The sequence below is a fragment of the Colletotrichum higginsianum genome, chromosome 6, assembly GCF_001672515.1.
Source record: "Colletotrichum higginsianum IMI 349063 chromosome 6, whole genome shotgun sequence".
In the NCBI taxonomy this organism is placed as follows: domain Eukaryota; kingdom Fungi; phylum Ascomycota; class Sordariomycetes; order Glomerellales; family Glomerellaceae; genus Colletotrichum; species Colletotrichum higginsianum.
The window spans coordinates 2,529,506-2,556,866 of NC_030959.1; the positions used below are offsets into that span (position 1 = coordinate 2,529,506).

Consider the following 27,361-nt stretch of genomic DNA (forward strand, 5'->3'; position numbering starts at 1 on the left):
AACGAAGGTGCCGGCGTAACTGATGAGCAATGGGCGAACCAGCTGATACCGTCTCGTCATCGACGAATCCGTTTGTGAATCTCGCCGAGATTTCCTTGTCTCATGATTCGCAGCCCGATCTCATCTTGGGCCCAATGGCCAGCGCCAGCACCCTGCCTTCCCCTGCCGTTGAGCTGTCCAGCGGGGAAAACTCTCCATATGTTTTCAACGGCGCCCTGGATTACATTGACGACGAGTTTGCAAGCGGTTGGACAACACCCCTTGCATCCTGTGTCAACTGCACTGCCTGGGGATATCAATGCGAGGCTGCACAGGAAGGCGAGTCTCAGAGCTGTTGTGTACCCTGCACATCTCTTGGATGCGAGTGTAGCTTTCTGGACACCCACCCGAACTTTAACGACCGTGCCATCAACGACCTCATGCAGAGCAGTCGAACATCGTCAACTGAAGCACAGGGACCACCGACGACCGACGTTTCAAAGAGACCCAGTGGCCCTTTCGAGCCCGTAACGGCATCCACCACATCAACTCCTCCACCACCCAAGATCGGAACCAGGTTCTCTCGGGACTCAACTCGCATACTACGGCAATGGCTCTCCTCGCATAACCAACACCCATATCCAAGCGAAGAGGAGAAAAGGATACTGCAACACCAGACTGGCCTCAGCAAGGTTCAAATCACCAACTGGCTTATCAACGCCCGCCGACGCGGCAAGGTACAAGGCCGTCACCGGTCGACTTCGCCGTACTCGGGGAATGCCGAGACCAGTACCGGACCTGTCAATGTTCCTAGAAGGCCAGGAACACCAGCTCCTCGGAGTAGCCCTCGATATCAAAGTTTGAACCCCCTTGAGCGATGGGTTGATTCCCCTCCGGAGCACGAACCGGCCACCGTCACCGCTATCGCTCGTGCTATGGCGTCTAGCCATGCCAACTCTTCAGGTATGTTGTCCCTCTCGAAACCGGCTCCCGAACGGGGTTCTTACCCGCAACACGTGTCTAACTGTTCACAGTTGCAGACGACAGCTATACTACCAGCTTCACCGATGATGAACCACCGCGATCACTGTACTACACGTCGTCTGCAAGCAGTGCCGGGAACTCCAGCGGGGGTTCCTTTGCCTCTGCCTATTCCCACGGCTCGAAAAACTCTGCCGGAATCCCTCGTCCCGTGATTTGCAGCCGCGCACGTCAACGGAGGCGTCCAAAGCGAACATCACTATCCAACCCGCGAAATCAGTATCAGTGTACATTCTGTACCGAGACTTTCAGAACCAAACACGACTGGCAGCGTCATGAAAAGTCGCTTCACATGCCGCTGGAGAGGTGGGTTTGTTCGCCAAACGGACCCCGTGACATTGACCCCGGCACGAATCAAACTTGCTGCGTGTTTTGCGGCGAAATTGACCCTTCTCCTGCGCACATTGACAGCCACAACCCTTCTTCCTGCCAAGAGAGAACGTTCAATAGGAAAGACCACCTCAAGCAACACATGAAACTGGTTCATAACGCCGGCCTCTTGGATTGGTCTGCCAAATTGTGGAAAATCACCGTTCCGGATATTCGATCCCGCTGCGGCTTCTGTGGCGCATCCCTTGATACCTGGAGCATCCGAGCCGATCACCTAGCCGATCACTTCAAGATGGGATCGGATATGGCTAGTTGGAAAGGAGATTGGGGCTTCGAGGACGCGGTGTTTGACATGGTGGAAAACTCCGTCCCGCCATGTGAGTCACCACCACCACGTTCGAGACCCAGGCTAACACAGACGGAAGATCTGATAGAGTACGAGCGCTTCTCGCCGTTCCCTTACCAGGCCAGCGGCACGCCTCCGGAATCGCCGCGCAATGCCTACGAGCTGCTCACGCTCGAGTTGAACCACTTCCTGCGACTTTTCCTCGATCGAACGGGGAACTTGCCCAACAACAGAGAGATTCAACTCGAGGCCTGCAGGATTGTGTTCGCTTCCGAAGTCTCGGCGTCAGAAGGCCACCTGGGGGTTGAGTGCGAATCATGGCTAAGGGACCTGATCACATCGTCAGAGGACATCACAAGGGAGGCCCGGTTCGGCCCTATACGCTCCCGGACCGAGAGCATGATGTCTGTGCTCCAGATCAAAGGGAAATACAGCCTCTTCGAAGGCTGTCCCTGCGAGGCACAACTCGACGGATTTGTCGAGGCGCGTAGAGACTCGGGTCCAAATGCTCTCAGCAACCAACACCTGCAGAGCGAGGCCTGCAAGATAGTTACGCGGCTAGGCAAGAGCTGGGGATTGTCTCCTGCGGATCTGATCGACAACTGGCTGGTCAACCTCATAAGCTCATCAACGAGGTGGCTTTCCCCGTTCCGATCAAGGAAGCGCCTTTCGCAGGTGGAATTCTCTGTCGGCACGTCAACACAGCCGCAACTAGTCAATGGGGAAAGAGCCTACACTGGGATCCAAGTGCCCTTGGAGGTCCCCAGGTTTCAGGCTACGTCGACTGTTTCCAATACACAAGCCAGTTTTCATGACGTGGCTGTAGTTCCTTTCGATGAAGACTCCGAATTGGGTAAGAGTTCAACCATGGCTATTGACAGCCCCTCTTCGTTTCAGCCAGAGAATGTCAACTTCAGACAACATGCTAGCACGGAACCGGTTTCGTATCATAGGGATCACGAAACGTCTCCGTCGATGGACATCCTACAGCCCTTTGAATCCCTATCGAGACCCTTCCTTCCGGCAACCAATATGTCATGGCACAGACCGGGAAGCACCGAGTCGGACGGCCGCAGTTTGCCCACCCATTTATCGACGGTAAAACGGAACTATGCCTTCTTCAACGATGCCAACTTCCACAGATGGCTGGCACAAGAGCTTCGACGCTGGATAGCGGCGACCATGTCCCCCAACAACCCGAACTGTCATGTTCCGTCGGACGAGGAGATTCAACACCAAGCACGGTTCATCGTTTATGAAGAGTTCGTTCTCTCCGTCCTTTGACGCGTTTTGTTCGGTTGCTGACTTTTCACCAGCGGGGATCCGTGGAACCAGACTTCGGCAGATAACCACGAGTGGTTGCGGAGATTCAAGAACAGTATCGGCATGGGGACCCAGGAGCATCTAGATGGGTAGCCAAATGAACACGTATTATGATAGATGATGAGGAGTGTGGTCTTTTGGGGGGGGGGGGGGGGTGTTTCGGTAGTGGGTAGGGTAGCGGACTGCTGTTCAGCCTTCAAAATGAGTTGAGAACGGTTTTCTGCCGTCGCCCGCAAACGCTACCCATCATTGGACGATCTGACTTGATGTTAAAATAACGATGTTGAAGTTCTGCTAGATAGATAAACGTTAGTTAAATGGCTGGCAATGAGTCTCATTGTGTTGGAACTGGGGCGTCGAGTCAGAAACATGGGGCTATGTGTAGATCACAATCAGAGCTCCTTGTTTCCACCCAGTCCCCATATAATGTCTTTTCTTCTGGATTCTGTATCAATGACTACCAAGCTACTTCAAAACAAGCCGACCTTGGCTAACACGCTTGCGGGTTTCAGGGTTGAACATAGAAGCATTCCCTAACAGTGTGATCATCAAATACTTCTCGTGAACTACCCTCTTCCTGCTTACAAGCAGAAACCCATTCCGGGGCGGTTTCGGTTCAGAAAACGTCCTCCAAGACATCAACGACGCCACTCAACCAGGTGTCCCAAGAATCAGGATCACCTTCATCTTTGAAAAATTTGAGCCACCTCAGAAGGACTCGGTAGGATCCCTTCTTCAAACCCAGTTCTCTGGCGGCTCTGACGTCCATTATGCTGTCAGACCAGCTTGCCTGATAATTAGTATGCGGGAGCCATCCGTCCTGAACCAGTATGGAGCCGAGGATGGAGGCACCTGCGACGGTGATGTTTTCAGCCATTCTGGTCTCCGTCAGGTTGTCCAGTCTGACGTCGGGATCGAAACCGTACCAGGTCGGGGTGAAGTTGGTGCTGGCGCGGACAATGTCGAAGCGGAACTTTTGGACTGGCTGGAGTGTCGTGAAGTAGGCCACGGGATAATCAGAATTCCGAAACGAGAAAGAACGATAGTTTCCAATGTCAAACTTATCGCCCTGAGCAAAGACTTGCGGCGCAGAGAACGGGTCGCGTGATGGTGTCAGGGCGTTGGATCGCTGCGCCTCCGTGATGTTCGACAAACCGACAACAGGCGCGTTGCTATAGTTGTATGCCGGGCCCATGTAAGGGATGGTGAAGGTCTCATTAAAAGACGAGACAATACCGATGAAGCCGGAAAAGATGGGGATTCGGCTGGGATCTATGTCGAACGGGGGGGTCACCTGGAACGGCACATCAAGTGAAGAACCGGCAGGGACCGTAATCCTATGGCCAGGTACGAACTGGACGTTTGCCGAGAACGACCGAGGGATGTATTCAACCTCCGAGGAACGGCTTCGACTCTCCGTGAAGGCCACCGTCCCAGCGGCAGGAATATTCGAAAAGGTGTAGATAGCATCATCGTCTGAAGGGTTGACAATGGTGAATGCGGCTTCATAGCCATCGACCAGCTTGAACTCCCCCGGGGAAATGGCCGATCTTGAAAAAAGCGCCTCGTAGGCTTGGACAAGGCCGGCCCCTTGTTGGATGGCAGGGGCCGTCAAGTCGAAATCCGCCATTCTGACCTGCTTAGCAGTCGTCTGCATGCGCGCAAAGATCTCGTCGACAGATAGAGACGGAAGTTGAGACTTGATCAGGGCGTAGACGCCCGACACGTATGGTGTGGCCATTGAAGTCCCGCTGACGAATCCGTACCCGCGGCTCTTCTCCATGAGGGGCATTGTCGATAGGATCATCCCGCCCGGTGCGGCCAGCTGAGGCTTGAACGCAAAGTCTGCATTGGGCCCTGTAGAACTGTCAGAAATCACCACCTTGTCAGGTTGAGAACGAAGGGAACGGGGTTTTCGAAGCTGACCAATGCTGCTAAACATGTTTGGCAAACCACCGCCGGGCTGGTCAACCAAATACGCCTTTTGAGAGTCAACGAAAAGTTTATAGGTGCCCGGGCTCTTAGCTGCGTTGAACAGGGTATCATCAATTGCGCTGCTCATCGAGAATTCCGAGCCGTCTGCAGTTAGAAAAGGGCCCGGTGCTGCATGGCCCTCGACAAACACATCGTTGATTGTCGGGTCAGGGTATGTGATGACCCTCGTGTAGTTGGCCGCGATGGCGTGGGACTGGATTTGAGTCGGCGAGCACGGCCGCCCCCTCTTGATGGCGATGATGTAGTTGGATATCGGGCCCGAGAGCTGGCTTGCTGGCGGGTAGTCGGAGGCGGAACAGCCAAAGTTGTAATCGTCGCTGTCCCTGTCAGCCCATACAACAGAGTATACGCCCTTCGGGAAGGGGTACAATGACCCGTAGCGGAAGTTGGCGCCGTTGGAGTCCTGAACCGGGTATGTCGGGAACTTGGAGTTCTCGACCGCGGCGATGCCGAGCGCATCATCCGCCCCGGCCGGCAGCTTGATGGAGAACATGCCCCGCGTGCCCGAGTTGCCAGCGGCAGCAACGACAGCCACGCCCTTCGCTTTCAGTGCGGCGACCGCGGCCGAGAGGGGCGACAGAGGGTATCCGGACCACGTGCCGAGCTCGCAAATGGAAATGCTCACGACGTCGGCGCCCGCTTCGACCGACTTCTGCATGGCGGCGACGATGGCGTCATGCGAGGTTGTCCCGTCGCAGCCAAAGACCCGGTACATGCCGAGAGTAGCTCGCGGAGCGACTCCCACGAGGCCGGCAAACATGGAGGAGTTGGGAGGGGCGTCCATCCCGGCGACGCCTGCAACGTGAGTGCCGTGGAACCCCGCATAGCACCCGGGTCTCGGGTCCGCACTCGGATTCGGGGTGAAGTTGCGAGAGCCGTAATCGTCGCCGACGAAGTCGTAGCCGAACTCGACCTTGCAACCCTTGCCGAAGCAGCCGCCCAAGGCCGGGTGTAGATAGTCGACTCCCGTGTCGATGATGGAAATGCGGACGCCATCGCCGAATATGCCCTGAGCATGGAGGCGGTCGACGCCCGTCATGGCGTGCGGGCTGTTCCAGTCAATCTCCGAATCTCGAGGGAGCGAAGACCTTGGTCGCAGCTGCTTTATATCGGATTCGACCGGAGATGTTTCTCGCTTGCTTGCTTGTGAGGCTCCTACCGAGGGGCGGTGTGGGTGCGTCATCTGCTCCACGGGAACGACATTCTCGACACCAGGAACAAACCGCAGCGTCCTGACGTGATCGTCATGCTCGAGAGATACTGATAGACCATAGAACACCGTCTGGTCCAGGAACTTGTAGCGCACCCGGAGAGGGATGGACAGCTCGGATGCCTTTTGTACGAATGTGTCGGGGCTTGATGCAATCCCGTCGACTGAGAAATTCTTCGATAGTTCAATAAAGTAGGCTTTCGGCACTGTTTGATAGGCGACTGCAACAGAACAGTAAGCAACTGCTGCGGCAAGACGGCGGATTAGGCACATTGTGGTAAGCGGGCAATGGCTGTTCTGGTAGTTGTGATATTGCCCAGCTCGACTCGAGGTAGTAAGGTAAAAAAACGAGTCTGAGACCGGTGACTGCTTTCACCGTCTATCATCCTGATACTCTTTTGGCGTCAAAGATATTCTCAGATTAGCTTCTTATCGGTGCTGGAGTAATGCTTCTGGTTCCTCGCGTCTAGAAACTCCTAATTTTCTTGGAGACCGAACTGCTCTCAAACCTTCCATCCGTCACTTGGGCACCTTTTCAGTTCTTCAATCTTTTGGACTCAGAATGAGACACCGCCATTAGAAATCGATTACATTAACTTAGGCGTACAATGACTGAGGAAAATTAGACTTTTGCACGTAATCCAGAACCATGTTTGCGATGAACTTTTGGTGATCCATATTGTCCGCAAACCCTTGCCTTCTCAATATCCAACCCAGCTCCTCGCGGACGTACATCATCACATTTTGCATTTTGATATTGAAAAAGCCGACATAGAAATCAGGAATTTGTTATGCGGTGCTTGGGGTCGACTCTCCGAAAAGCTGGAATGAAAACCCCTTTGCTAGGCATAGTACCCGGGGTCTTCGCTGCTGACTGCAGTTGGATACATGGAACCCAGTCAAGTCCGCATACCAGCCAAGAGAAGAGCTCAAGGAAGACCGCCCTGGCTACGTCCTTCAGTACCTAGCATAGCATCTGTTGTCCACCTAGGATCTAGGCTTAGAAGAAAGGCCTACGGTCTCGGGCAAAGAGTCCCTGACTACTTATGCAAGTCAGAGGGAGAAGCCTACTGCCTGTGCACAAAACCGTAGAGCACGTAAGTGGCAGAACCGTAAAGAGTACGAGGTATCATCATCTATTCATCCAATCAATACGAGGGCCATGCGAAAACCACCTCATGTATGTGTTCACACAAGCTGGGGGTCCACATCACCGCCTTTCTTCCTCCTCTTCACCCTCAGCAACGACCTCGTCCCCATCCATCCAGATCTCATGTCCGTCCCCTTCCCACACGGCCCAGCTTGCAAGGACCCCCAGCATGGCGACGGCCGCCAGGCCCCACCACACGGCGCCGACGACGCCGCCCTCCAGCCCGCGACCGTACAGGTACCCGCACAACACCGGCCCTACCGTCCGCGCGGCGCTGCTCACGCTCTGGCCCAGCCCATGGATTGTGCCGAGCACGCTCGGGTGCGGCGTGCAGTTGTTGATGAGGATCGTCTGCCCCGGCAGCGCGAACGTCCGGCCGAGCACCTGGAACAGCAGGACCCCGACGATGGCGAACCAGATCGCGGGCCCGCCCTTCGGCCCGGGCGGCGGCGCGGCGTCCGTGGTTGGCACGACGGCGAGGTAGGGGACGAGGAAGTATGTTACCGGGAAGAAGTAGAGGAACAGCCGCCACGCTTTTACGGTACCGAGGCGCGCCGACAGGCGCGGGTAGACGAAGAGCTGCAGGGTTATGCCGATGACGCCGAGGATCGCCATGGCCATGCCGACGGACTGCGGGGGCATGCCGAGGCCGCCGGAGAAGCGGAAAGGCAGGGAGGGTGGCGTGGCCGAGGTCGGGGTCGAGAGGAAGACGAACCAGAGCGAGTTGAAGGTGCCGACGTGGAAAGCCAGCAGGAAGTGCGCGGCGAAGGTCATGAGGACGTTGCGGGTGAAGATGCGGCGGAACGGCAGGCGATGGCGGTACCGCGGACGGGGGCGGCGTTTCAGTCTGGGAGCGGCGGACTCGGGGGACATTTCAACGTCAACGTCGGTGGCGCTCGCTGAGCCAGAGTTCAGAGGCGTGTAAGCTGCGTCGCCGCCGCCAGCCCTTCGGCGACGGGCGCGCGCCAAGAGGCGCCGGATGAGGGCCGCTATAGCGGCTCCGAAGCGGGAGCCCAGGTCCGGGCCCTCCTCGCGGAGCGCGTCGTGGGTCTCGTCGAGGCACAACCAGACGGACAACGCGGCGCAGGCGAGGAAGACGGCGCTAAGGAGGTTGGGCGCGGCGTAGGGATACTTCTTGAGGAAGGCGACGTCGCCGAAGAGGGCTGGATAGCTGCCGGCCGGGTCAGAGAGGATACCGCCGAGGATAGGGCCGACAATGACGCCGATGTTGAAGGTCATGGGCAGGAGGATGAAGGCGCGGGCCTGGAACTTTTTCTCGCGGACGATCTCGCTGATCCTGTCGGGGCGTGAGTGAGATGAACGTTGACGTCTTTATGACCGTGAAAGTCACTTGATCGGGGAAACACGAGGACGGAGCACGTACATGGTCCTCAAAACGCCGACGTTGCCGTTCGTCGCGCCGCCGATGCAGCGGAACACGAGGGCCTGCACGAATGAGCGTGAGAAGCCGAAGCCGACACACGAGAAGCAGGTGCCCAGCAGGCCGATCATGAGGACCGTCTTGCGGCCGAAGCGCCTCGAGTCGGCGAGGCGGCCCCAGACCATAGCGGTGATGAACTGCGCTGCGGTGAAGGAGGCGTGCAGTACGCCGGCCTGGCTCGCAATGACCGAGTCCGGGAGGGTCGGATCGAACCACTTGAGCTGGTAAAACATGTAGGACTGGGACGGTCGTGAGCGACTGGGACATCATTGCGGTGCAGGAATGTCATGCGAGTGCAGACAAAAGCATGCTGGGGGGGCCTGGTGCGAACCTGCAGAGACGTCTGGACGAGTGGCTCGCTCAACCTCGTGAGGGTGATGACCAGTAACTGCTGCTTCTTGGGCAGGTCGCGCCAGGACACGGGCTCGGGCTTGGCCGCCTTGACGGGCGGCGCGGGCACGGGCGCAGACGAGGGCCGGGAGAGCGGAGCATCGGCGGCCTCGACGTCGGCCGGGCCCAGCATAGGCGTGTCTTCGCCGGCGTCATTGTCCGAGTAGTAGCCGCTGCCGTCATCATCCTCGCCCTCGATGTCGGCGTCCTCATCACGGCGCTGCAGCGCCGGTTCCTCTTCGGTGCGCCGCGATGACATGGCGTGACGGCCGCGCAAGCGTCTCTTACGTCTCACCGATGTCAACCGCTCCCGAAAAAGGGTGCTATGATACGGGCGGAATTACGTTGCCGGGTCTGCAAATCGACCTGACGAATTACAACATCGACAAGTAGGGGGAATGCACAACCGTAGCAGTTGTATCGCAATAAAAGCATGCGAGAAAGAGAGGGTTTGATGACTAGGGAGGTGCGGAAGCGAAAGTGGAAACGGTTGTCGAGAAAAGCACCACCAAGTTGATGTCGGGGAAACCCCGACAGGCCGAGATGGGCTCGAGCCATGCGGCAAAGGCCAAGCAGGCATCCAACGAAACAAAACAAAACGGCCACCCAGAAAGGGCATGCGTGTACAAAGTACAGATACAACGGATTGTTCCTGCCTCCGGTTTCGATGGCGGAGAAAAGCCGTCCAGGCCTCGCGTCTCAGTCGCCGCGTGTCAATGTAACTGTTGTCTACTGATAGTAGACCGCTTGACATAGCCCCGTAGACACGTCATAATAAAGGCCGATCCCGGCGCCGGACGGTCGGTGACCCATATTTCTTTGAAGTCCGCCGATTCGGTGCCGATCGCAGCGATGTCGTACGCTCCGCTCCAAAACTAGCAAATCCAACCATCTAATGTCAGAGGTCGTGGTTTTATCATTGGTTCAAACTTGTCAGATGCGAAACATCCAGATCGCAAGTATTCGTTCCCCGGCGCTGGGCCAGCTTGAAGTACATTAATCGTACAGAGGATTCGCTGTCGCAAATCGAGAAGCAACAAAAAGACAATCCAACCGACGCCCGTTTCTGTCGTTCACTTTCGTTTTTCACTTTCCCCCTTTGAAACGCCACGAATGCAGAGCACATTCGTACCCAGCCAGAGAAACATGGATACCGTTTGCCTCATACCATTTCCCGCGGCTGTTGAGTTGAGCCCAAGTCGTTGTTGCGGTAGTCCCGGCTGCCACTCCGCTCCTTGGTCGGCTGCGTTGGGTCTGCCACCATGCTCGTCAGGCCTATCGTCTGGCTCTGGTGAGAGGGGGGCTGGTAGGCCGGCGGAGCGCCGCCGTAGGCAAAGCCGCCCTGCGTGGGGACCTGACGCCACGGCTCCGGGTTGTAGCCGCCCTGCGCCTGGCTGCCGAACTTGGCAGGGATCCGGCCCCGGACCCACTTGCCGCCGAAAGTGATGAAGAGCGAGACGAGGAGCATGAGGATGATGAAGGCCGCGAGGAAGTAGTTATACTTGCGGTTAAGCGCAAACGAGAAGCCACTGTTCTGGTTAGCTTCATGGTCGGAATAGGACGAAGAGACGGAACACACAGGAAGGCATTGAAAGTGCCGAGAGCGATGACGATGCGGCCAAGCCAGATGTGGACCGTCTTGTACGGTGTCGACTGATGCGTCTTCTTGTACTTCTGATGGTGCAAGAAACCAATGGCGAATTGTGCCAGCAGGAAAGCAACGACGATGAAGCCGATGATCTGGTGAGGAGATTTGAAACCGCGAGACTGACCCACCACCGCATTAGCATTCCAGCTGTCGTAACATGGACGACCGCGACTTACACGAGTATACCAAAAACTGGACAGGACGCCGAGAACGAAGCCCACGATAACGATGAGAAGAGCGAAGCCCTGATTGAGAGCATGCCATCTGACCATATTGCCGAAGCGTAGGAGGACGGCGCCGAAGGGAATGAGGAAGACCAAGGAGCCAACCATCAGGATGGCGTGGAAGATGGACTTATAGTCTCTCCGTTCGTCGTTGGCAGAGATCTGGTTCGTGCCTTCGTTGACAGAGTCGGCTTTGAGAACGGGGGCATCGGCGGGGCCAATGGTGCGCTTCATGTTGATTGTGAAGCGACCAAACTCCTCGTGGAACTTGACAGACGTGTCCATCTTGTTGGAGAAGAAGCCGCCCTTGGGGCCGACGGCGTAGATGGCTTTCTGGTTCTCGTTGGATACGTCAACCCATCCGCCGGGCCAGCTCCTGCAGTGATCGGTGCAGCGGGCGCTGAAGAACATGGAGCCGTTGAAGACACCAGTGCCGGGAAGAACCTCCCACTTCATGTGGTCGTAATATGTGGGTTCGTAGTTGCCGTATGCAACGCGGGGCGAAAAGGTGACGCCGTTGCCCGTCTCGTCGCGATAGATCATGAAGATCAAGCTGCCGGGCATGCGGTCTTGGCCGATGCCAATGGCGGCCCAGGTGCGGTCGATGGGGGCTCGAATGGTGACAAAGACATCCTCGCCGCTGTTTTCGGGGACCGTGAAGCCGAAGGCGACATTGTTTTCGGGGGCAACGAAGGTTGACTGGCCCAGATCGGGTGGGTTGGAGGTTTGGGCGAGAGAAGGCGTAGTGAACGTGGCTGCGGCAGGAGGATGATTGTCAGTGGGGTTATTCAGCCAAAATGTAAATGTGAGATCAATCGAGTTCGAGGTTGAAGGCGGGGCCTCGTTTTTTTGTTATCGTTGTCGTCGACAACTTGTCGTCATTGGCCCAACGAAGCGACGCGCAAACAAGCAGCCCGGCCACTCACCTGCAGCAAGAGCAGCGCGCCCGAAGTGAGAGAACAGCATCGTCGCAGTGTGTATCTGTCGTCGTGGCTGCCGATGCGCCTGGATGTGATGGATCACAAGCTTGACACTGGTCGTTTTGGTGTTGGCGATGCAATGTGTGGACTGTTAACGAGAGGGAGGGGGAGAAGGGCGAGGAAGAAAGCCGTCGCGGAGGGAAAAGAGGGAAAATAGGGAGGAGACCAGACTACTGCTTGATTGAGCGAAGCAGGCCGTCCGCCTGTCTGGCTGGCTTCTGAGAGACAAAAGGCGAGGATAGGGAAAAAAGGGTACTTGGCAAACGCGTGCAACGAACGGGCAACTCTTGGCAATTAAAAGGTACCTACCTACCTACCTACCTGTCTCTGTCTCAGTCCCTCCTTCCCCTTATGGTTTCTCCCTCTTTCACTCTTTCCTCTCTCTTTCCGTCTCCTTCCCCCTTCCTTCCCATTCACTCCCCATCGACCCCAGTACCTAGGTACCTAGTTGCTCCCCTCAGCAGGTAGGTATTTTAGCCAGCCAAGGTAGACATGTAGGTACAGTAAATACATATCTACATTGCCTCTTCTTTCTCTCTTCTTTCCCTCTACCTGGGTGATCGTCTCACACATTGCCCACTGTCGAATTGATACTTCATGCTTGATTGACCTGGTAATTTCATCACCAGCAGCACCCCAGCAACCGGTCGGGGGCAGATCAGGCACAGTGGGGCCACATCTCCAGCGCCGAGGGGCATGTCGACACCAATCCCCAGCGGCCGCTAGCAGGATGCCCCGCCTCTTCAGCCAATCGTCCGAGGTCTTTTACACCCCAATAACCCCAACTCCCCTTGTCCACTTTCCCCCGTCTGTCTCTCTCGCTCCACTGCTGCGTTGCTTCTTGGGATTTTAGCTTTTCTGGGCCGTCTCCACTCGCACCCGCAGATTTGAGCTTCTGTACCTCACTGACTGACAGTCCAGCCATTCCCGCTTTTCCCTCGTCAATCGTCAATCGTCCCTTTTTTCTCGCTACGGGGAAAATGAGTCTCCACGCCTCATGGCCAGCCGACATGGCGATTGCCAGACAGTTTGCCCCAGCTTGAAACACTCTCCAGATTTTCTCTTCCAAGAGAAACACCGCGACAGGCAAAACTGTACGCGTTCTCTCCGTCTTTCCTCGTCAATCCACTGGCCAAGGGAAACAGAAATGCGAGGCAGTTTTCGACACTCATCGAGAGTTGGCCAACATGTCGCCAAATGTCTGGCTGAAATCACCAATGGCGACGAACTGGCGTATCTGGACGATGACTTTCACGAGCATTGGTATGACCCATAGTCGTGCTCCCGAGCTCACCACAGACCACGCCACCCCCTCTCACGTCAAAGAAAGGCCCAGGGCGCGTGAACGAGAGACGGCCATCGGGAACAACCCTGCCTGGTGCCAAACCTTCGCTCTTGATCGACACACGTCCGAGGCCGGGAATGGAAAGGGCACTCAGTAATCCATGATACGAGAAACAAAACACACAAACTCTGTGACATGTGGGAGGGACAATGGCGGTGCGGTAAAGACGGGCGGTGTTGTTGTATTTTTTTCTTCTAACTATAGGACAAACCTTGTAACGATCGGCTGGGGCGTGTTCCGCCTCCAAAATTCGAATTCCAAAATCCCAAAGAAAAGCCCCATGGTATGGGCAAGAGAACGAAACAGAGATCGGAGTCGCCAATCGGTCTCCACGGGTGCCAGGGACCTTGGAGGATGGCCCGTCTCAAAAGCTCACCGAGGCAATCATCCCCTGGAGCTCAGAGACCAGGCATCCCCCGTCCCCCCTGGCGGGCTGGCTGGCTTCTCGGAGGATCAGAAGATCAGAAGAGCTTGTGCTCGAGCGTCATCTCCGACTCGGGCTCGAGGCCGACGCACGCGCGGAAGATGTTGGTCAGCGCGGCGCGCTGCTTGCTCAGCGCGTTGACGACGGGCGTCCCCGGCGGCGTCAGCGGCGCCTTGAGCATGTAGCTCAGGATACTCAGCACGCTGTGGAAGCCCTTGAAGTCGTTTGTCGACGTGGTCCCCGACCCCGACGTCGCCCTCCACTGGATGCGTGTCATCATCTCAGCCACGAGAACGAGGTCGATGATGAGCGGCGACGCCAGCAGCGAGTCCTCGCACACGTTAAACAGCGAGATGGTCTGGTGGCCGCCCATGAAGATCTCGGCGTAGTACTCGTCAAGCGCCCGCTTGTTGTCGCCCACGGCCGGCATGTACTTGATGACGACGGTGTGGTCCGGGTGCTCGCCCTCCTTGTACAGCACCGAGTTGGCTTCGACCATGTCGTCGACGACGTTGGACTTGGAGATCTCCTTGGACCGGAACTGCTTGTGCGAGCTAAGGTTCTTGCCGTCGTTGTTTCCCAAGTGGTTGTAGCTTGCGATGGACGTCAGCTTGATGCCCGCGTTGATGAGGAAGTCGACGAGCGCCGACTTCATCTTGGTCTGGCCCGACTTGAAGTCGTCGCCGCCAATGAAGGCCCCGTGCCGATCGGCCAGCTCGATCGCACCGGGCACGAAGGTGTTCTGTGGCGACCCGTTGATGAAGGGCACGCCCTCGAGCGTGCAAGCAACGGAGAAGACAGTCGAGGGCGAGACCTCCTCGTGGCCCTCGTCGATGGCCCGAAGCAGGTTGTCGGCCGTGTCGTTGACGCCTGGGATGATGTCGGCGTATCGCTCCGTGTTGGCGGTCCATTGGACGATGACCTTGTCGAGCCCGTTGGCCTCCTTGAAGTCACTGTTTTCCCCCCTTTTGTCAGCACCATCACCACCACCACATTTTGGTTCACCTGTCCTTTGGACCATCACAAACTTACCGGATGTCCTTGCGGATCTGCTCGACGTGGGCCGTGCAGGCCTTGCTGCCGGGGATCAGGTTATCGGCGCGGTCCTCCTGGTTGGCAGCGATGAAGTCCGGGTAGTAAATGCTCGGCAGGGGCACCATGTCGGCCATCTCCTTCTTCAACTGGGCCTTGAGAGTCGGCTCGAGCACCTGGGCGCGGTCCATGGCGTCGGCGAGACTCATGCCGCTGATGTCCCAGCCGCCGATGGCGAGGTCGTCCGGGTGGACCATGGGCACGAGGTCGTGGAAAGGGATGTTAACATCGCGCGCCGTGTCGGCGTCGGTGCCAAGCTTGACGGTAGAGCCCATGATGACAGAGCCGTAGTAATTTGCGGCGCGAGGCCCCTCACGCGTGTCCCAGGCGAGGCCGCGGCGGTTGGCGAGGATGCCGGCGGTAACGGTGGTGCCGTTGTTGCCGCCCCAACCGACGAGCATCATGCCGACACGGGGCACGTTACGGTCCGTCTTGAACTCGTAGACGGTCTCGGTCGGGGTGGCAACGTACTTGCCGGCGGCGTCACGGGCGACCTTTGTGGTGCGGTAGGTGTACTTTGACAGGATCTCGGCGTCAGTGTAGACGACGTTGGGGGAGTTGACGGTGAAGAGCTCGCGGTGCTGCTGGTTAGTAGTAGTCGTGGCGGTGGTGGCAGCGGCGCCGTTGCCGTTGGGGTGGGGGGAGGGTCCATCTCCGTGCGCGGAGCCCGAGTCGACCTCTGCATGGGGAGCCATGATGATTGCCTTTTTGAGGTGTTCAGAGGTAGGGCGCTGGGGAAGCGGCGATGTTGTTCAGGGTTCAGGTGGGTGTTGGTTTTTGCGCGTTAAAGTAGGAGGCAAGGGTCTTTAGAGATCCTTGACCGAGTCCGCTGAACCTCCGGGGGAGGCAGAGCAGCGGGCTCCTGCGTACGGGTGATGGACCCTGTTGAAGCGGTGTTGTCAGTACTGCCCATCCCCCTCCCATGTTGTGTTGTGGTGGATGTCCAGAGAGACTTACGAGTTGAGGAGGTTGGAAAACGTCTTGACGACGGGGTGATCGCGACTCGTAAGCGCGATCAGACAATGGGGTGAGGGTTTTGTTGGAGGTGTGGTGTTTGTTTGGTCCGGTAAAGTGAGAGGATATCCTCGATAGTATTTTGACCTTTGACAGACTTGTTTAAGGATGACGACGGGTGAAGAGAAGGAAAGAGAGAGGAAGGGAGTCGTCAGAGGGACGGGCGAGAACGGGGAGCGTGGTTCAAATAGTCGGTCCCAAGGGGAGAGAGGGGTGGGGTGCCCACGCCCGAGACGCCGGGGCTGGGGGATCGCTTGTCAGGTCCGCTAGTCGCGAACCTGGAGCTATGCCACGTCGGGAGCTGCTAGCCGTCCGTTTTGTGTTTTTTTGGGGGGCGGTGAGGATGGGGTCGTATTGTGTTGTTAGTCTATGCAGTTTCGGTTCCCCGGGATGCGACGGCGATAGATAACGGGGGCAGGGTCTTGGCCGCGTGTGCGCGTAGATGGTGTGATTGCGTGTAGGACGGGACGAGGAGGAGGGAGGGGGAGGTAGAGTGAGTAGCTTGGTGGTGTGGTGGGGGTTCTTTTGCTTGTGTATCTCCTCCGCTCCGGTTGAACCGTTGGACACGCGTACCTGGACTCGGCTGGTCTGGCGGGATGCAGAACGCAGAATGCAGGCGGGTGAGTTACGATGTAGTTGGTCACTATGGCGGGAGAGCGAAAAAAACAAAACAAAAACGAGTATGCCCTTCAGATCTGGCCACGTCGGAGACGCAAGAGATAAGCTCGGCTCGAGATTATGCATTATCTGGTCTCTTTCTCGTTCCGACGAACCTGTGGCGCACTCTCTTTCCCCTTTCACATGCCCAAGTCGCGCGCGAGATAGAGGGGGGGAAGGGGGACGGGGGACGGGATGGGCAAGGCACCCTATCTTTCTCGGATAAGAAAAGCCTCACACGACACATCCATGCCCGTCCTCGGTCGCTTTTGGGCTGTGGCACACGGCCTGTTCTGCTTCCTCCGATGTACCGTCTGAACTGTCCGTGTGGGGGGACGGCACACGAGCGGTGTTGAGTGAAGACGTCAATCACTCTTCGTCTCCATCCTTCATCATTGTACTCACCCGTCCTCCGCTTCAGCAAGCCGTCGATGTTGTTGTTCGAGGTTTGGATGGTGGGGTACTCTGGATCCCGCACCTTGAAAGCTCTCCCCCCATGTTTCTGGAAAACGCCAAATGTCACTGGCGAGCAGGGGGGGGTGCGTCGAGCCGGCTGCCGAAAGGGGCATGGAGGGGTCGTCGTGACGGCCGTCTGATTGGGCCCGAGTCCGTGAGCTCCCCCGGTGACCTGTTGCCCGAGCGCTTTTCTCACGTTCGGTCACTGGCAGGTCGTCACTGTTCTTCGTCTGCTTCTATTGTTGTTGCTGATGCTGCTGCTGCTGCTGCTGCTGCTCCTCCTCCTCCTCATCTCGGCGGCGTCGGGGCGGGTTCCTCGGCTCGAGGTGGAGCCCAAGTGCCATCAATGACATTGTCCCTCTTAGTCGCCCGCCCGGTCGACACGTTTCCTGGTCTAATGGGCGCCGCCGGGGTTGGCGTCATTAAACTCTCCTGGATGGCCACTTTCACTCGGTTATGCATTTCGAGTTTCGTCGGTTGGTGAGCTGTTCCATAGACGCCGCGTCCTTCCGGGATCCCGCATGAGCGTGTCTGCGGGACGTGAACCCCCCTCCTCCAAGCTTCTGCGGAAGCTCTGCGCCAGTCGGTTATCCGGACCCTGTCGTGGAAATTGCCTAGTGGTCTGATGCGGCCTCGTATGGTGAATTGGGGTTTTCTATGGAATGAGAAGCCCTAGTGTTGCCTAAGAGCGCCTCACGCCCGCAGCGTGATACCTCTCCCGTTATCTACGGAGGTCACTTCCAATCATGGCTCAATTTTGAACGCTTCAACTTTTGGGGTCTCTGCGAAGGTGCTACGGCAGGCAGTCAAATGCCGTCAAGTTTGCGAGATATTTCTTGAATGATTATCGCCGAGTACTCGAAAGAACCCTCGGACGCGCCCGTTAAGGTCAAGCGACGAGCCATTTGGCTGCTCTTGACCGCCATTACCAGCAAGGGGGGGGGGGGGGGGGTTCGACGCTTTTCGCGCGATTGGGCCTACGGCTTTCAGGGGGAGAATCCTACAGTCGAACGACAAAGCGAAAAGGGACCGGACGTAATGCGAAGCGAGGAGACCAATCTTCCTGGGCGGGAGAAATATAACAATAACCTCCGAGGTTGCCGCGATTTCCGATTTCCTTTCCGATCTCGGCCGTGCTGATGGTACTCTCTGATGCTGGTTTCGGCGTGTGAGGACATGTTGCCGCCCCGCCCGGAGATGCGGAGACCGCCGAGATCGCCGGGGCCGCGATTTCCGCGCGCACCCACCCGCAACATGAGCGTTCATCAAATACACAAATCGGCCTTCCGCAAAGAAGTTAATCGCTCAACACTGGACTTACTTCTGAGCTTCATCATACGAACGGTTACTGATGGGGCGGACTGGGTGTCTACTATCACTTCAATAAGGCCCATGTATGTATGTCCTCTCACGTGTTGTGCAGGGCTTTTGCTAGAATACATCTTGGGTCTGCCATCTCAACCAAGATTCCGTACCTAAGTTAATTTTCGCTAGGGCGATGTGATCTCTGCATAAACAAAACTAAACAAGACAGGCATTTATAGTCTAGTACTTGCCGGAGAACATATATGTACGTACCCAACTGTCCTGCGCTTCTCCAGCCTCTACCTCCAAATCCCGGGCTTGGTCCCGGGATTGCTCTGCCCAGTAATTCATGAACCTGTGTGGTGTTAGAGGCACGACCTCAGCAAAAGTTTGAACACCAGCAGGGGGGGGGAGCTCTCACTCTAAATCGTCGTGTATGGTGGCCATCGCCCGTAGCTTGTCCTCCATCGCCTCGGGGCTGTTCTGCTCCACGTCAAACATCTCGTCCTTCCACGGCCGGATGTAGTCGTAGTCGCCCTTCCGGTTCGACAAGTGACGGAAAAGCCGCCGCATACCGCTGTACCCGAAGAAGTACTGCTGGTCCGTGTGAGGAAGCGACGACCGTCGCACGAATTCGAGAGCGTTCGCCGCGACTGCCGCCGCCACCGGCGCCGCGAACGATGTCCCCGTCACGTAGACGTCTCGGCCCTGCCACCAAGATGGGATCCGGCGGCCCAGTGTCGAAAAGTTGTCCCGCGCCTCGTCGCGCGGCGGGTTCAGGTCGCCTTGGCTATGGCCCTCGTCGTCCGTGGCGTGCACGGCGAATACGCCCATCTCCTTGGCCGGGTACGCCCGCCGGCCGTTGCCGCCCGAGTTGGACGCTGCGGCAAAGAGGAGCTTCCTACGGCCCACGAGACGGGAGATGACGGGCTGCATCACGTGTCTCGCTGCCTCGCCGAGGCCGAAGGAGAGGTTGATGATGTCTGCGTCGGCGCCTCGTTCGCTCCCCGCCCACTCGAGGGCCTGAGATTGTCAGACGAGAGGGCGTCCAAGATATGACAACAGAGGGTATATGGTATGGATGTCACTTACATCTGCCACTTGCTGCAGCGTGGTCGTTTCGAGAGTCGGGCCGTTTGAGATCTTGATCACCACGATCTCGGCATGCTGCGTGAGTTGGAGCAGCAGCCTCACCACGTGTGTCCCGTGGCCGTGGGTATCAACGAAACTCCCCGGTCCGCTTTCTGTCGTCAAATAGTTCCTTGACAGGTCCGACAGAACCCTCTTTTTGGCTGCGACTCGCAACAAGAGGTCATCGTCGTCGATTTGTAGGCCAGTGTCGAGCACCGCTATCCTGATGGCCTTGAAATCTGCGGGCCTCCCCCCCTTCCATCGATTGAAAGGGGGGATGAACATGTCTTTGAAGACATCCATCAATTTGATGAAGCTGTTTTTGAGATCTTCAGGGTTTCTGCAGAGTGGTCAACAACGGGAACGGTTGACGTAGCCTGGATGAGAGAGGTCGTGGATCCGTCTTACATCTCCTCAGACTCTTTGTCTGCGTCTGCGAAAAGCCTGATGAATGAAGACTTTGTGGCTGTTGCGGGGTTTACCTGGACGCTAGGAGGACACCCTACTTCTCTGGTATCCTTGCCGCTTCCAACGTCGCCAGGCCTCGTCTCTTCCAGGTGAGCGTGATGCTCGGCTTCCCAGAAGCGCAGATTTCTCTGCAAGTGCTCGACGATGCTCGTTCTAATGACCTCTCTCGCCCTCTCTCTCGGGTCCGGGATATCATGCCTGCAGAGCTCGTAGTCCAGGGCAAAGTCGACGCAGCCCTTGATCGCTTTCCCGTATGAACTGAGGAGCTTGTTGTCGATTATTTCTTCGGTTTTGTCGAGAAGGTCGTCGATCGATAACGGCGAACTGGATCCGGCCAGGCCTTCGGAGACGCTTAGTAGCATTTGGGCCAGCGAGAGGAAGAAGGCCGGCGAATCTTGCTCGAAACCATCTTGAGAGTCTTGGTACTCGCTCCAGACGGTGTTATTGGTCTGCCAGTCGTGGATGAACCTGCACGGAACACCAAGTCTATCCCAGTCCTGCGCTGTATCGTTCCGCCGATGACCCAGAACCTGTATGGTACTGGCGTTCCAACTCTGCTGCACCCACGGCCCCGGATACAAGCGGTACAATAGCAACGCTATCTGAAGAGCGATGCGTGACTTTTTGAGGCGGATTTCGAAGGTCTCCTCGTGCAGGGCGCCCCTTCGGAGAAGCTCATCTAGACTTTTCTCCGTCGGAACACTGAGCTTTTGGTGCATTTTTTCCGGAGCCGCGGCCCTTAGACGAATCCCGTATTCGTCAAGAGAGAGGCACAGAAGCCGGCGCAGTCGGTGATACCGGCCAATCTTCTGGCATATGTCAAGGGTTTCGAGACAATTTGATTGATCGTTGTTTGGGTTGCGGCTGCGTGACGTAAAACATAGAAGGCAAGTCAACCACTATGGATTTGACAGAACGTGTGTTAGAGGTATATCGACTCACTCATCGAGCATAAACTGTGTCTCGAGCCAATTATCTGAGCAGCCCGACAGAATCATATCGAAAAGGGGGTAGCCAGAGCCGGATACTTGAAGGAACGCCTGGTGCCCTGGTTCGTTACACAACTGATCGCTCAAGACTTCGTAGAGTCTGTCGTGATGGTCTGCGAGAGATAGGCTGCCCGTTGGATTTGTGAAGTTGTTACTCGCTGCGTCGGCTGCCGTGTTGGTATCTTCTTGCTCATATCGTGACTCCAGGGTCTTGTTTAGCGCCGTGAACCTCACCACATATTCACGGCATTCTTCAATCGTCGGTGGATGCATCGCTCCCCGGAGCCTAATATCACGCTCACCGTTCTCGGCTGCGAGTTTGGCGTACCTTTGAGCTGTCTCGTGCATGGGTCTATCCGACTTCCCGCCGGAGGTGTCATGCTGAAAAGCAGGTAGCGACAGATTTTCCGTCTCGAGCTAGAATTATTTGTCAAGATAAAATGGCCTTGTCAGTTGTAATCAGAAAAGCGAAAGACATACTCTTGTTTCGAGGAAGCTGAGTAACTCTGCCGCCTTATCTTGCACTCTTGGATCTCGGACATCAATGTCATAAATTCGGGTCGACAGGGATGGCAACTGGACTTCGTACTCGAGAAAAGCCTTTTGGTCCTCGTGGTCCATGATATCGTCGCCGTGATCTTCGTTGTCATTTGACAATGCCGGGCCCGAGGACGCAGCCGAAGCTCGAGTCTGTCCGCCGTCAAGCATCACGCCCCTTACCTCACCATAAAATAACCGGAGATAATCGCCTATAGGGAACATCTCAAAATAAATGTAGGCATAATTGTGGCTTTCGCCAGTTGGATATTGTTAAGGCTCGAAGGACAAAGCGCGAGTCTGGCCCGACCCAGCAGCAACGTGCGAAGGATGTTGATGACGGAACATGTGCAAATACTGAGCAGCAGCTTGAGTGCGGGGTAGAATGGCCAGTCAGTTAAAGCAGTACGCTGGTCTGCAAGTTCCAATTTGGTAGACACATAAGGACTTGTTTTGTGCCCTCAGATTTAGGCTATCAGATTTAGGCCATTGACTTTGGCTCACACCTCCAAATTCCAAAAAGAGATGTACAACTATATGAAGAGCGAATGCAACTGTTCAAAAGTTTAATCACTGTTTCTAGAATTGAGATTTTACCGGTCTCTCCCTCATTTCTGGCTCCTATGTATCTGCCAATTGTCGACTACTTTCCCACTCTGTTGTCAGCAATGCCCAGCCTGCTAGCACAAAAGTACTCCTCTAGCAGGGCGACTATCTTAGCCGCATGGTTAAGTCATCGGGCAACGTGCAGCTGCATGAGGAATAAGTCAACAGCTTGATCTAATAACCACGTTTCTATCTCATCTATTCTCACTGTGGCATCTCCAGGAGCTCGATCCCATCACCATGGATCCGGAATTGGATACTAGTGTTACTGAAGCAGCCAATTCTGGCTTCAAGGGGAGGTTGGCCCTTCAAAAAGCTCCTTGGAGTCCAGAAACCCTCAAATCGCCTCCGAGCTCCGACGTTATTTTCGAGGCGGCCGCAGTTTGCAGACGCCGCTTTGATGAGTATCTACAAACCCCCAGAAGCCACAGCAAGAGAGTGAGTGAGCTTCAGGGTCAGTTCTTAACCTGGGCCAGCTTCTCCGGCGTCTTTGTTCCCGCCAATGCAAATCTCAATGCCTGGCTGGCTCAAGACCCCAGTGTGAAAGAACTTGTTTTGTCTATGTTGAAGGTCCTCGCGAGGAATCTGGAGCGCGGTATGGATTTCATGCCTTTTCACCCCAGTTAAGAACACTGTTTTGTTTTGACGCGTAATTAATTTCCAGTTTGCATAGGGATAATACGACATGTTCTCGCTTCCAAGGAGACGAAGAGCTCAGTAGATCACGAGATGCCACCCCCAAGCGATGGGGCATTGGTTGGCATGACGGGATCGATAGAGCGTCTCAGCCGATTGGCGCTCATTCTCAGAGCCCCTTTGAAACCACCCGTGGTCGAAAGAGTCCTCGAATATAGCCGAAGGATGAAACCGGATGGCTTCGAAGGAGTTATCCTCGAGCTTCTCAATTGGAGATACAACCAGCCATTTGCGAAGTTTCAAATGGCGGAGTCACTTCGAGTACAACTAGCGAGCTCCATCGTCTATCGACGAGCCAGGTTGATGCATGAGCTCAGTAAAATCACGGATGTTGATTGTGGCAAGATTGATGAGGCTGGGCCAGGCTCAGAAACAACTTTTGGAGAGTTTCGAGACCATCAGGACGATGAACGGCTCGGGATGTCGGAACGTGCTCTGGAGAAGCTCGAAACACAACAAGTGGTAGCGCAACCACCACAACTTCCGGTCCAGATCTCCATCATAGAGGCTACTTCCACATCACTTCTGCAAGAAACCAGGAACACATCCGTCGTTAAGCAAAGCGGAAACGACTCAGACCCCGACGCTGGTAGCTCAGACTTCAACAGCCACAACCCTTCCAGAGCTTCTGGGTACCCACCGGCACCAGCCGTGCCGCTTGACCATTCGGCTGCAAAGTGTACGATATGTGGCAAGCTTCAAGGCGTGGAGATTCTGACAGACACCAACAAGTGGAGGTAAGATCGAGCCCAATTTTCATGTGTAGTAGGTCATACCAACTGACCAAACAGACGACACATCGACGAAGACCTCAAGCCCTACATTTGCATCCATGAGAAGTGCGGTAATATCCCACCTTTCTTCTCAACTCGCCAGAGCTGGTTGAATCACATGCAGAGCAACCATCGTGCTGATTGGGCTCAACTTGTTCATCGCCCCTCCCGATGGATGTGTCCTTTGCGACACGGGCCATCTTTATACTTCAGCAGCGAAAAGCTCTTATTCGATCATCTCAGAGAAGATCACCCGAAGAGTTTCTCGGAGTCTCATTTGATGCACATCGCTTCCAGAAGCAAGAAGCCCAAGCCGCTAGAAGCCAACATCTGTCCGATTTGTGGCGAAAAGGTCGCTTCCACACCAAGCATTGGAATAGTTGCAAGAGAAAATGCTAAAGGGAAGTCGGTGGCTGAGAGAGGATCAGGTGTCGGAGCTTCTTTCTCGGGCGAGGCAGGCTCGATGCCAGACTCTAGCCAAAGCCCCGTGGTCCGGCTGTGGGACCACATCGCCGACCATCTGAATCAAGTAGCCTCATGGTCGCTTCGCTGGTGGGATGATGATTCCAGAGTCTCTCTTGATGCCGGAGAAGGGGGTCAGAGCAGCTCTATGAACCCTTGTTGGGCCATCTCCGACAAAGCCTCTTCCGTAGAAGGCTCCGGATATCTCGACGACCGCATCGCTGCTTCGGTCGATAGAAGCGAATTCCCCGAACCGAACCAACACTTCCTTCCTGTAAACATGCTCGACAATCTACGCATCATTGATGGCATGTTGGAGAAGATACCGGACTTGTTTGAATCGGGGACGGACCTCGCCTCTTATATTATCCAAACCGCGAGAAAGGTCTTCCTCATCGCATCCTGCCACTGCTACACCGACGCATATGAGCTCAAGGTTTCCATGCTTCGGTTCCAAGAGCATGGGTTTGACGATAGCCATCTTCCTATACCATTCCCCAAAATTGGCGATGAGGCCACAGTGCCAGCATTTAGCCCTTTCCAGTCGAGGGCCGAAACGCTGACCTTTTACAATTCTCAGTGGTATCTTCTGGCTCCAGTCTTTGAAGACGGCCGTTTCAAATACCATTTCGAAAATGACCATGTCATGCCTTTTACCTTGGTCCGTGAGGTCCCACGGCAAAGGGCCTCCGGCCGCCGTGTCTACCGAGTACACATCCACCCGGCACACCGACCAAGCTCTTGGATAACTGTAAGTGTTACCTGAAACCGAACCAATCTTAACCTGGAATTACTAACCATTCGATGCAAGGCCGAAAACTCGGACGTCAGCCTGGCCCTAGAAGAGTTTCACTCCGAACTTCTTACCAGCGGATCTTGGGAGGAACAGTCCGATGCAGCATTGAAAATTCGCGGAGATAACCATCCACACGTTGTCCAGACATTCGCTTGCATATCTATCGGCCAACGGAAACTCATTCTGCGTGAGTGGGCGGATGGCGGTAGCCTCGATGAGTACTGGCAGCGTAGCAGCCCCGAGCAAAGTCCCCAGTTCGTAAGAAAGATTATCGAACAGCTACACGGACTGGTTACAGCCATGAAGTCACTCCCTTCGGAGATATGGCAGCATAGCCGTGATTTGAATCTGAGCCCCCAAACAATACTGAGGTTTGAAGATGGGTCCGGCTTAGGGAAGCTCAAGCTGGCAAGCTTTGGACAGTTGAGCGTCGGACGGCAAGATTCCGTCACAATGGTCCAATACGAGATGTGCCGGGAACCGTGTGAACTTCTGTGGGGAGATGCGATATCGAGCAGTACATGGTCTATCATGTGCGCTTTGGAATTCATGGTTTGGTTTCTTTATGGCTGGGAAGAGTTGCGGGGTTTTCGTACATTTCTCAATGGGGATGCCGATCTGAAAGACGGGTATATTCCGGCTTTTCACCACATTAACCCCTTCGATGAGCGTCCGAATGTTGAAATTCATAGCTTGGTGACGGCATGGATGAATCATATGGCGAGGGATTCGGAATGCGTTGGGAATACGGCTCTTGGAAATTTACTTTGGTTTTTAAGAGACAAGGTGAACGACCTGTCTTACACGATAACTTCGCCAAACATAAGCTCGCTAGCACAGGGCGGGCCTTCGGTCCCGCAAAGGAAGACGAGGTTGGGAAAGCTCTTGTCCCGCGCCAAGACTGTCTTTAAGAGGGGCGATGGCTCCTCCAAGCGCATGTCGACTCAGTCTACTGCTAGCCATCGGACTCCCGCACAGACTGTTCCTCCCAGGTAAGTTGAAGAAACCTTTAATATCCTTATCTGTTTCGCATATTGCTACCATCTGCGCTACTTATCTAACACGCTTACAGCCAATCAACTGATCCTGCTACTACGCAGCCCTCTGCCGCTGCTGCCGCCGTTGCCACCAAGGAAACCCCCAAGGAACCCTCCAAGAATGAGGCTACTCAGAGCGATTACGAGGACTCACTCTTCGCTCTAGAGTCAACACTTTCCCTGCAGTCTATTCAGTATCACCTGGAAGGAATTCTGGGTTCTGGAGAGCGTAACAGCAACTATTATTTTACGGAGCAGGACCGCAGAGAAGTCCTCGGTTGTAGGACATCTTTGCAGCGGAATTACGACCGGAGACGTCCTGACAAGCAGCTTTCTGGCCACGCTCAATATCTCGCACCCTCATGGAGGTCAGTCATACTAACTGCCACTTAAAGTATCTAAAAACTACATGGCGTCATCTAACAAATCTTTCACTTCTTTTAGGGAAGTGGACGTGGCATCTGTGGACGCGTTCATGGAAATGTTCGAAGACGGGTTTCTCCGACGCAGCAGAAACCTGCGACAGCGCATCGAATCCTGGCCGGCCGTATCCCATATCCCAGGAAAGATTAAAATCGCAGTGCTAGATTCAGGAGTCGATCCAGAAGATCCGTTGATTCGGAGAGCTATTGAAGGCTCATGTATTGTTGACAGATGCAGCTGGGCAGACTTAACTGGCCCTTCGAAGGATATCGACGACCACGGAACTCAATCCACTAGACTTCTGCTCCGAATGGCTCCAGCCGCCGAGTTTTACATTGCCAAAATCATGGATGGCGAGACTATACTTCAGGAAGATCTATGGCGCGTTGCCGAGGTAATCGATCTTTGATATTAGAACATTCCCTGATAGCTTACGAAACCCCATAGGCTGTCGACTGGGCCGTGGCAAAGTGTAATGTCGACATCATCTACATGCCATTCAGCAGGGAAGTCGGAAAAGCGAGCCATGCTATTAGTTCTGCTATCGAAAGAGCCACCAAAGCAGGGAAGCTTTTCTTTGGAGTTACCAACAGCTACCCGCTCAAAAGCCCCAAGCTCAGCGGAAGCTCGAACTTCTATTCCATAGTGGGGTGTGATGGCCACGGGAATCTTCAAGGGTTTGGTAAAGATTCTTCCAGAACGGAGCAATGCTTCAGCGCGCCTGGCCTTGATATCGCGATGACATGGGAGGCACAAGAGTATCGCGTATCCGGAGATACCTTCGCCGCAGCCATGGCAGCGGGCATTGCGGCAAGCGTCTTGGAGTTTTTGACGCTCCAAGATCGTCTTTCTTTCCAGCAAAAGGGGCGTCTGAAAGAAAAGCGAGTGATGCTGGCCATCCTTAAATCCATATCCCACAAAGTTGATGGTTGCAGTTTCTTGAATCCACAAGCAACGTGGGGCAAAAAAACGGACAAAGAAATACTTGATATTGTTCGGAGGATTTTGGCTGCAAATTAAAGACATAAACCATGCGCTACTCAGGAAGATCATTATTTCATATAGATTGGCTGTTATCACAATACGTTGAAGG

General features: G+C 55.3%; 8 protein-coding genes across 8 annotated transcripts; 3 read left to right on the forward strand and 5 right to left on the reverse strand.

Moving 5' to 3' along the window:
- Nucleotides 1–29: 29 nt before the first annotated feature.
- On the forward strand, nt 30–3,112 carry CH63R_09165 (C2H2 type zinc finger domain-containing protein; the record flags this gene model as incomplete). Its single annotated transcript, XM_018304139.1, has 3 exons — nt 30–942; nt 1,014–2,958; nt 3,013–3,112. The coding sequence occupies 3 exons, from the start codon at nt 30–32 to the stop codon at nt 3,110–3,112; spliced, it is 2,958 nt and encodes a 985-aa protein (XP_018156162.1).
- A 523-nt stretch (nt 3,113–3,635) lies between these two features.
- On the reverse strand, nt 3,636–6,497 carry CH63R_09166 (Peptidase; the record flags this gene model as incomplete). The annotated part of the gene is made up of 1 exon (XM_018304140.1): nt 3,636–6,497. The coding sequence occupies one exon, from the start codon at nt 6,495–6,497 to the stop codon at nt 3,636–3,638; it is 2,862 nt and encodes a 953-aa protein (XP_018156163.1).
- Nucleotides 6,498–7,434: 937 nt separating this feature from the next.
- On the reverse strand, nt 7,435–9,464 carry CH63R_09167 (Major facilitator superfamily transporter; the record flags this gene model as incomplete). The annotated part of the gene is made up of 3 exons (XM_018304141.1): nt 7,435–8,671; nt 8,759–9,054; nt 9,147–9,464. The coding sequence occupies 3 exons, from the start codon at nt 9,462–9,464 to the stop codon at nt 7,435–7,437; spliced, it is 1,851 nt and encodes a 616-aa protein (XP_018156164.1).
- A 903-nt stretch (nt 9,465–10,367) lies between these two features.
- CH63R_09168 (Integral membrane protein) lies at nt 10,368–12,043 on the reverse strand (the record flags this gene model as incomplete). Its single annotated transcript, XM_018304142.1, has 3 exons — nt 10,368–10,734; nt 10,785–11,832; nt 12,004–12,043. The coding sequence occupies 3 exons, from the start codon at nt 12,041–12,043 to the stop codon at nt 10,368–10,370; spliced, it is 1,455 nt and encodes a 484-aa protein (XP_018156165.1).
- A 1,201-nt stretch (nt 12,044–13,244) lies between these two features.
- CH63R_09169 (uncharacterized protein) lies at nt 13,245–13,499 on the forward strand (the record flags this gene model as incomplete). Its single annotated transcript, XM_018304143.1, has 1 exon — nt 13,245–13,499. The coding sequence occupies one exon, from the start codon at nt 13,245–13,247 to the stop codon at nt 13,497–13,499; it is 255 nt and encodes an 84-aa protein (XP_018156166.1).
- A 364-nt stretch (nt 13,500–13,863) lies between these two features.
- Nucleotides 13,864–15,613, reverse strand: CH63R_09170 (Myo-inositol-1-phosphate synthase; the record flags this gene model as incomplete). The annotated part of the gene is made up of 2 exons (XM_018304144.1): nt 13,864–14,791; nt 14,859–15,613. The coding sequence occupies 2 exons, from the start codon at nt 15,611–15,613 to the stop codon at nt 13,864–13,866; spliced, it is 1,683 nt and encodes a 560-aa protein (XP_018156167.1).
- A 2,977-nt stretch (nt 15,614–18,590) lies between these two features.
- CH63R_09171 (Pfs domain-containing protein) lies at nt 18,591–21,700 on the reverse strand (the record flags this gene model as incomplete). Its single annotated transcript, XM_018304145.1, has 6 exons — nt 18,591–18,705; nt 18,772–19,373; nt 19,443–19,821; nt 19,890–20,813; nt 20,892–21,355; nt 21,419–21,700. The coding sequence occupies 6 exons, from the start codon at nt 21,698–21,700 to the stop codon at nt 18,591–18,593; spliced, it is 2,766 nt and encodes a 921-aa protein (XP_018156168.1).
- A 1,968-nt stretch (nt 21,701–23,668) lies between these two features.
- CH63R_09172 (Protein kinase) lies at nt 23,669–26,677 on the forward strand (the record flags this gene model as incomplete). Its single annotated transcript, XM_018304146.1, has 5 exons — nt 23,669–24,763; nt 24,824–25,800; nt 25,881–26,213; nt 26,290–26,340; nt 26,506–26,677. 5 exons carry the CDS (start codon nt 23,669–23,671, stop codon nt 26,675–26,677), a joined length of 2,628 nt encoding a protein of 875 aa, XP_018156169.1.
- Nucleotides 26,678–27,361: the final 684 nt, after the last annotated feature.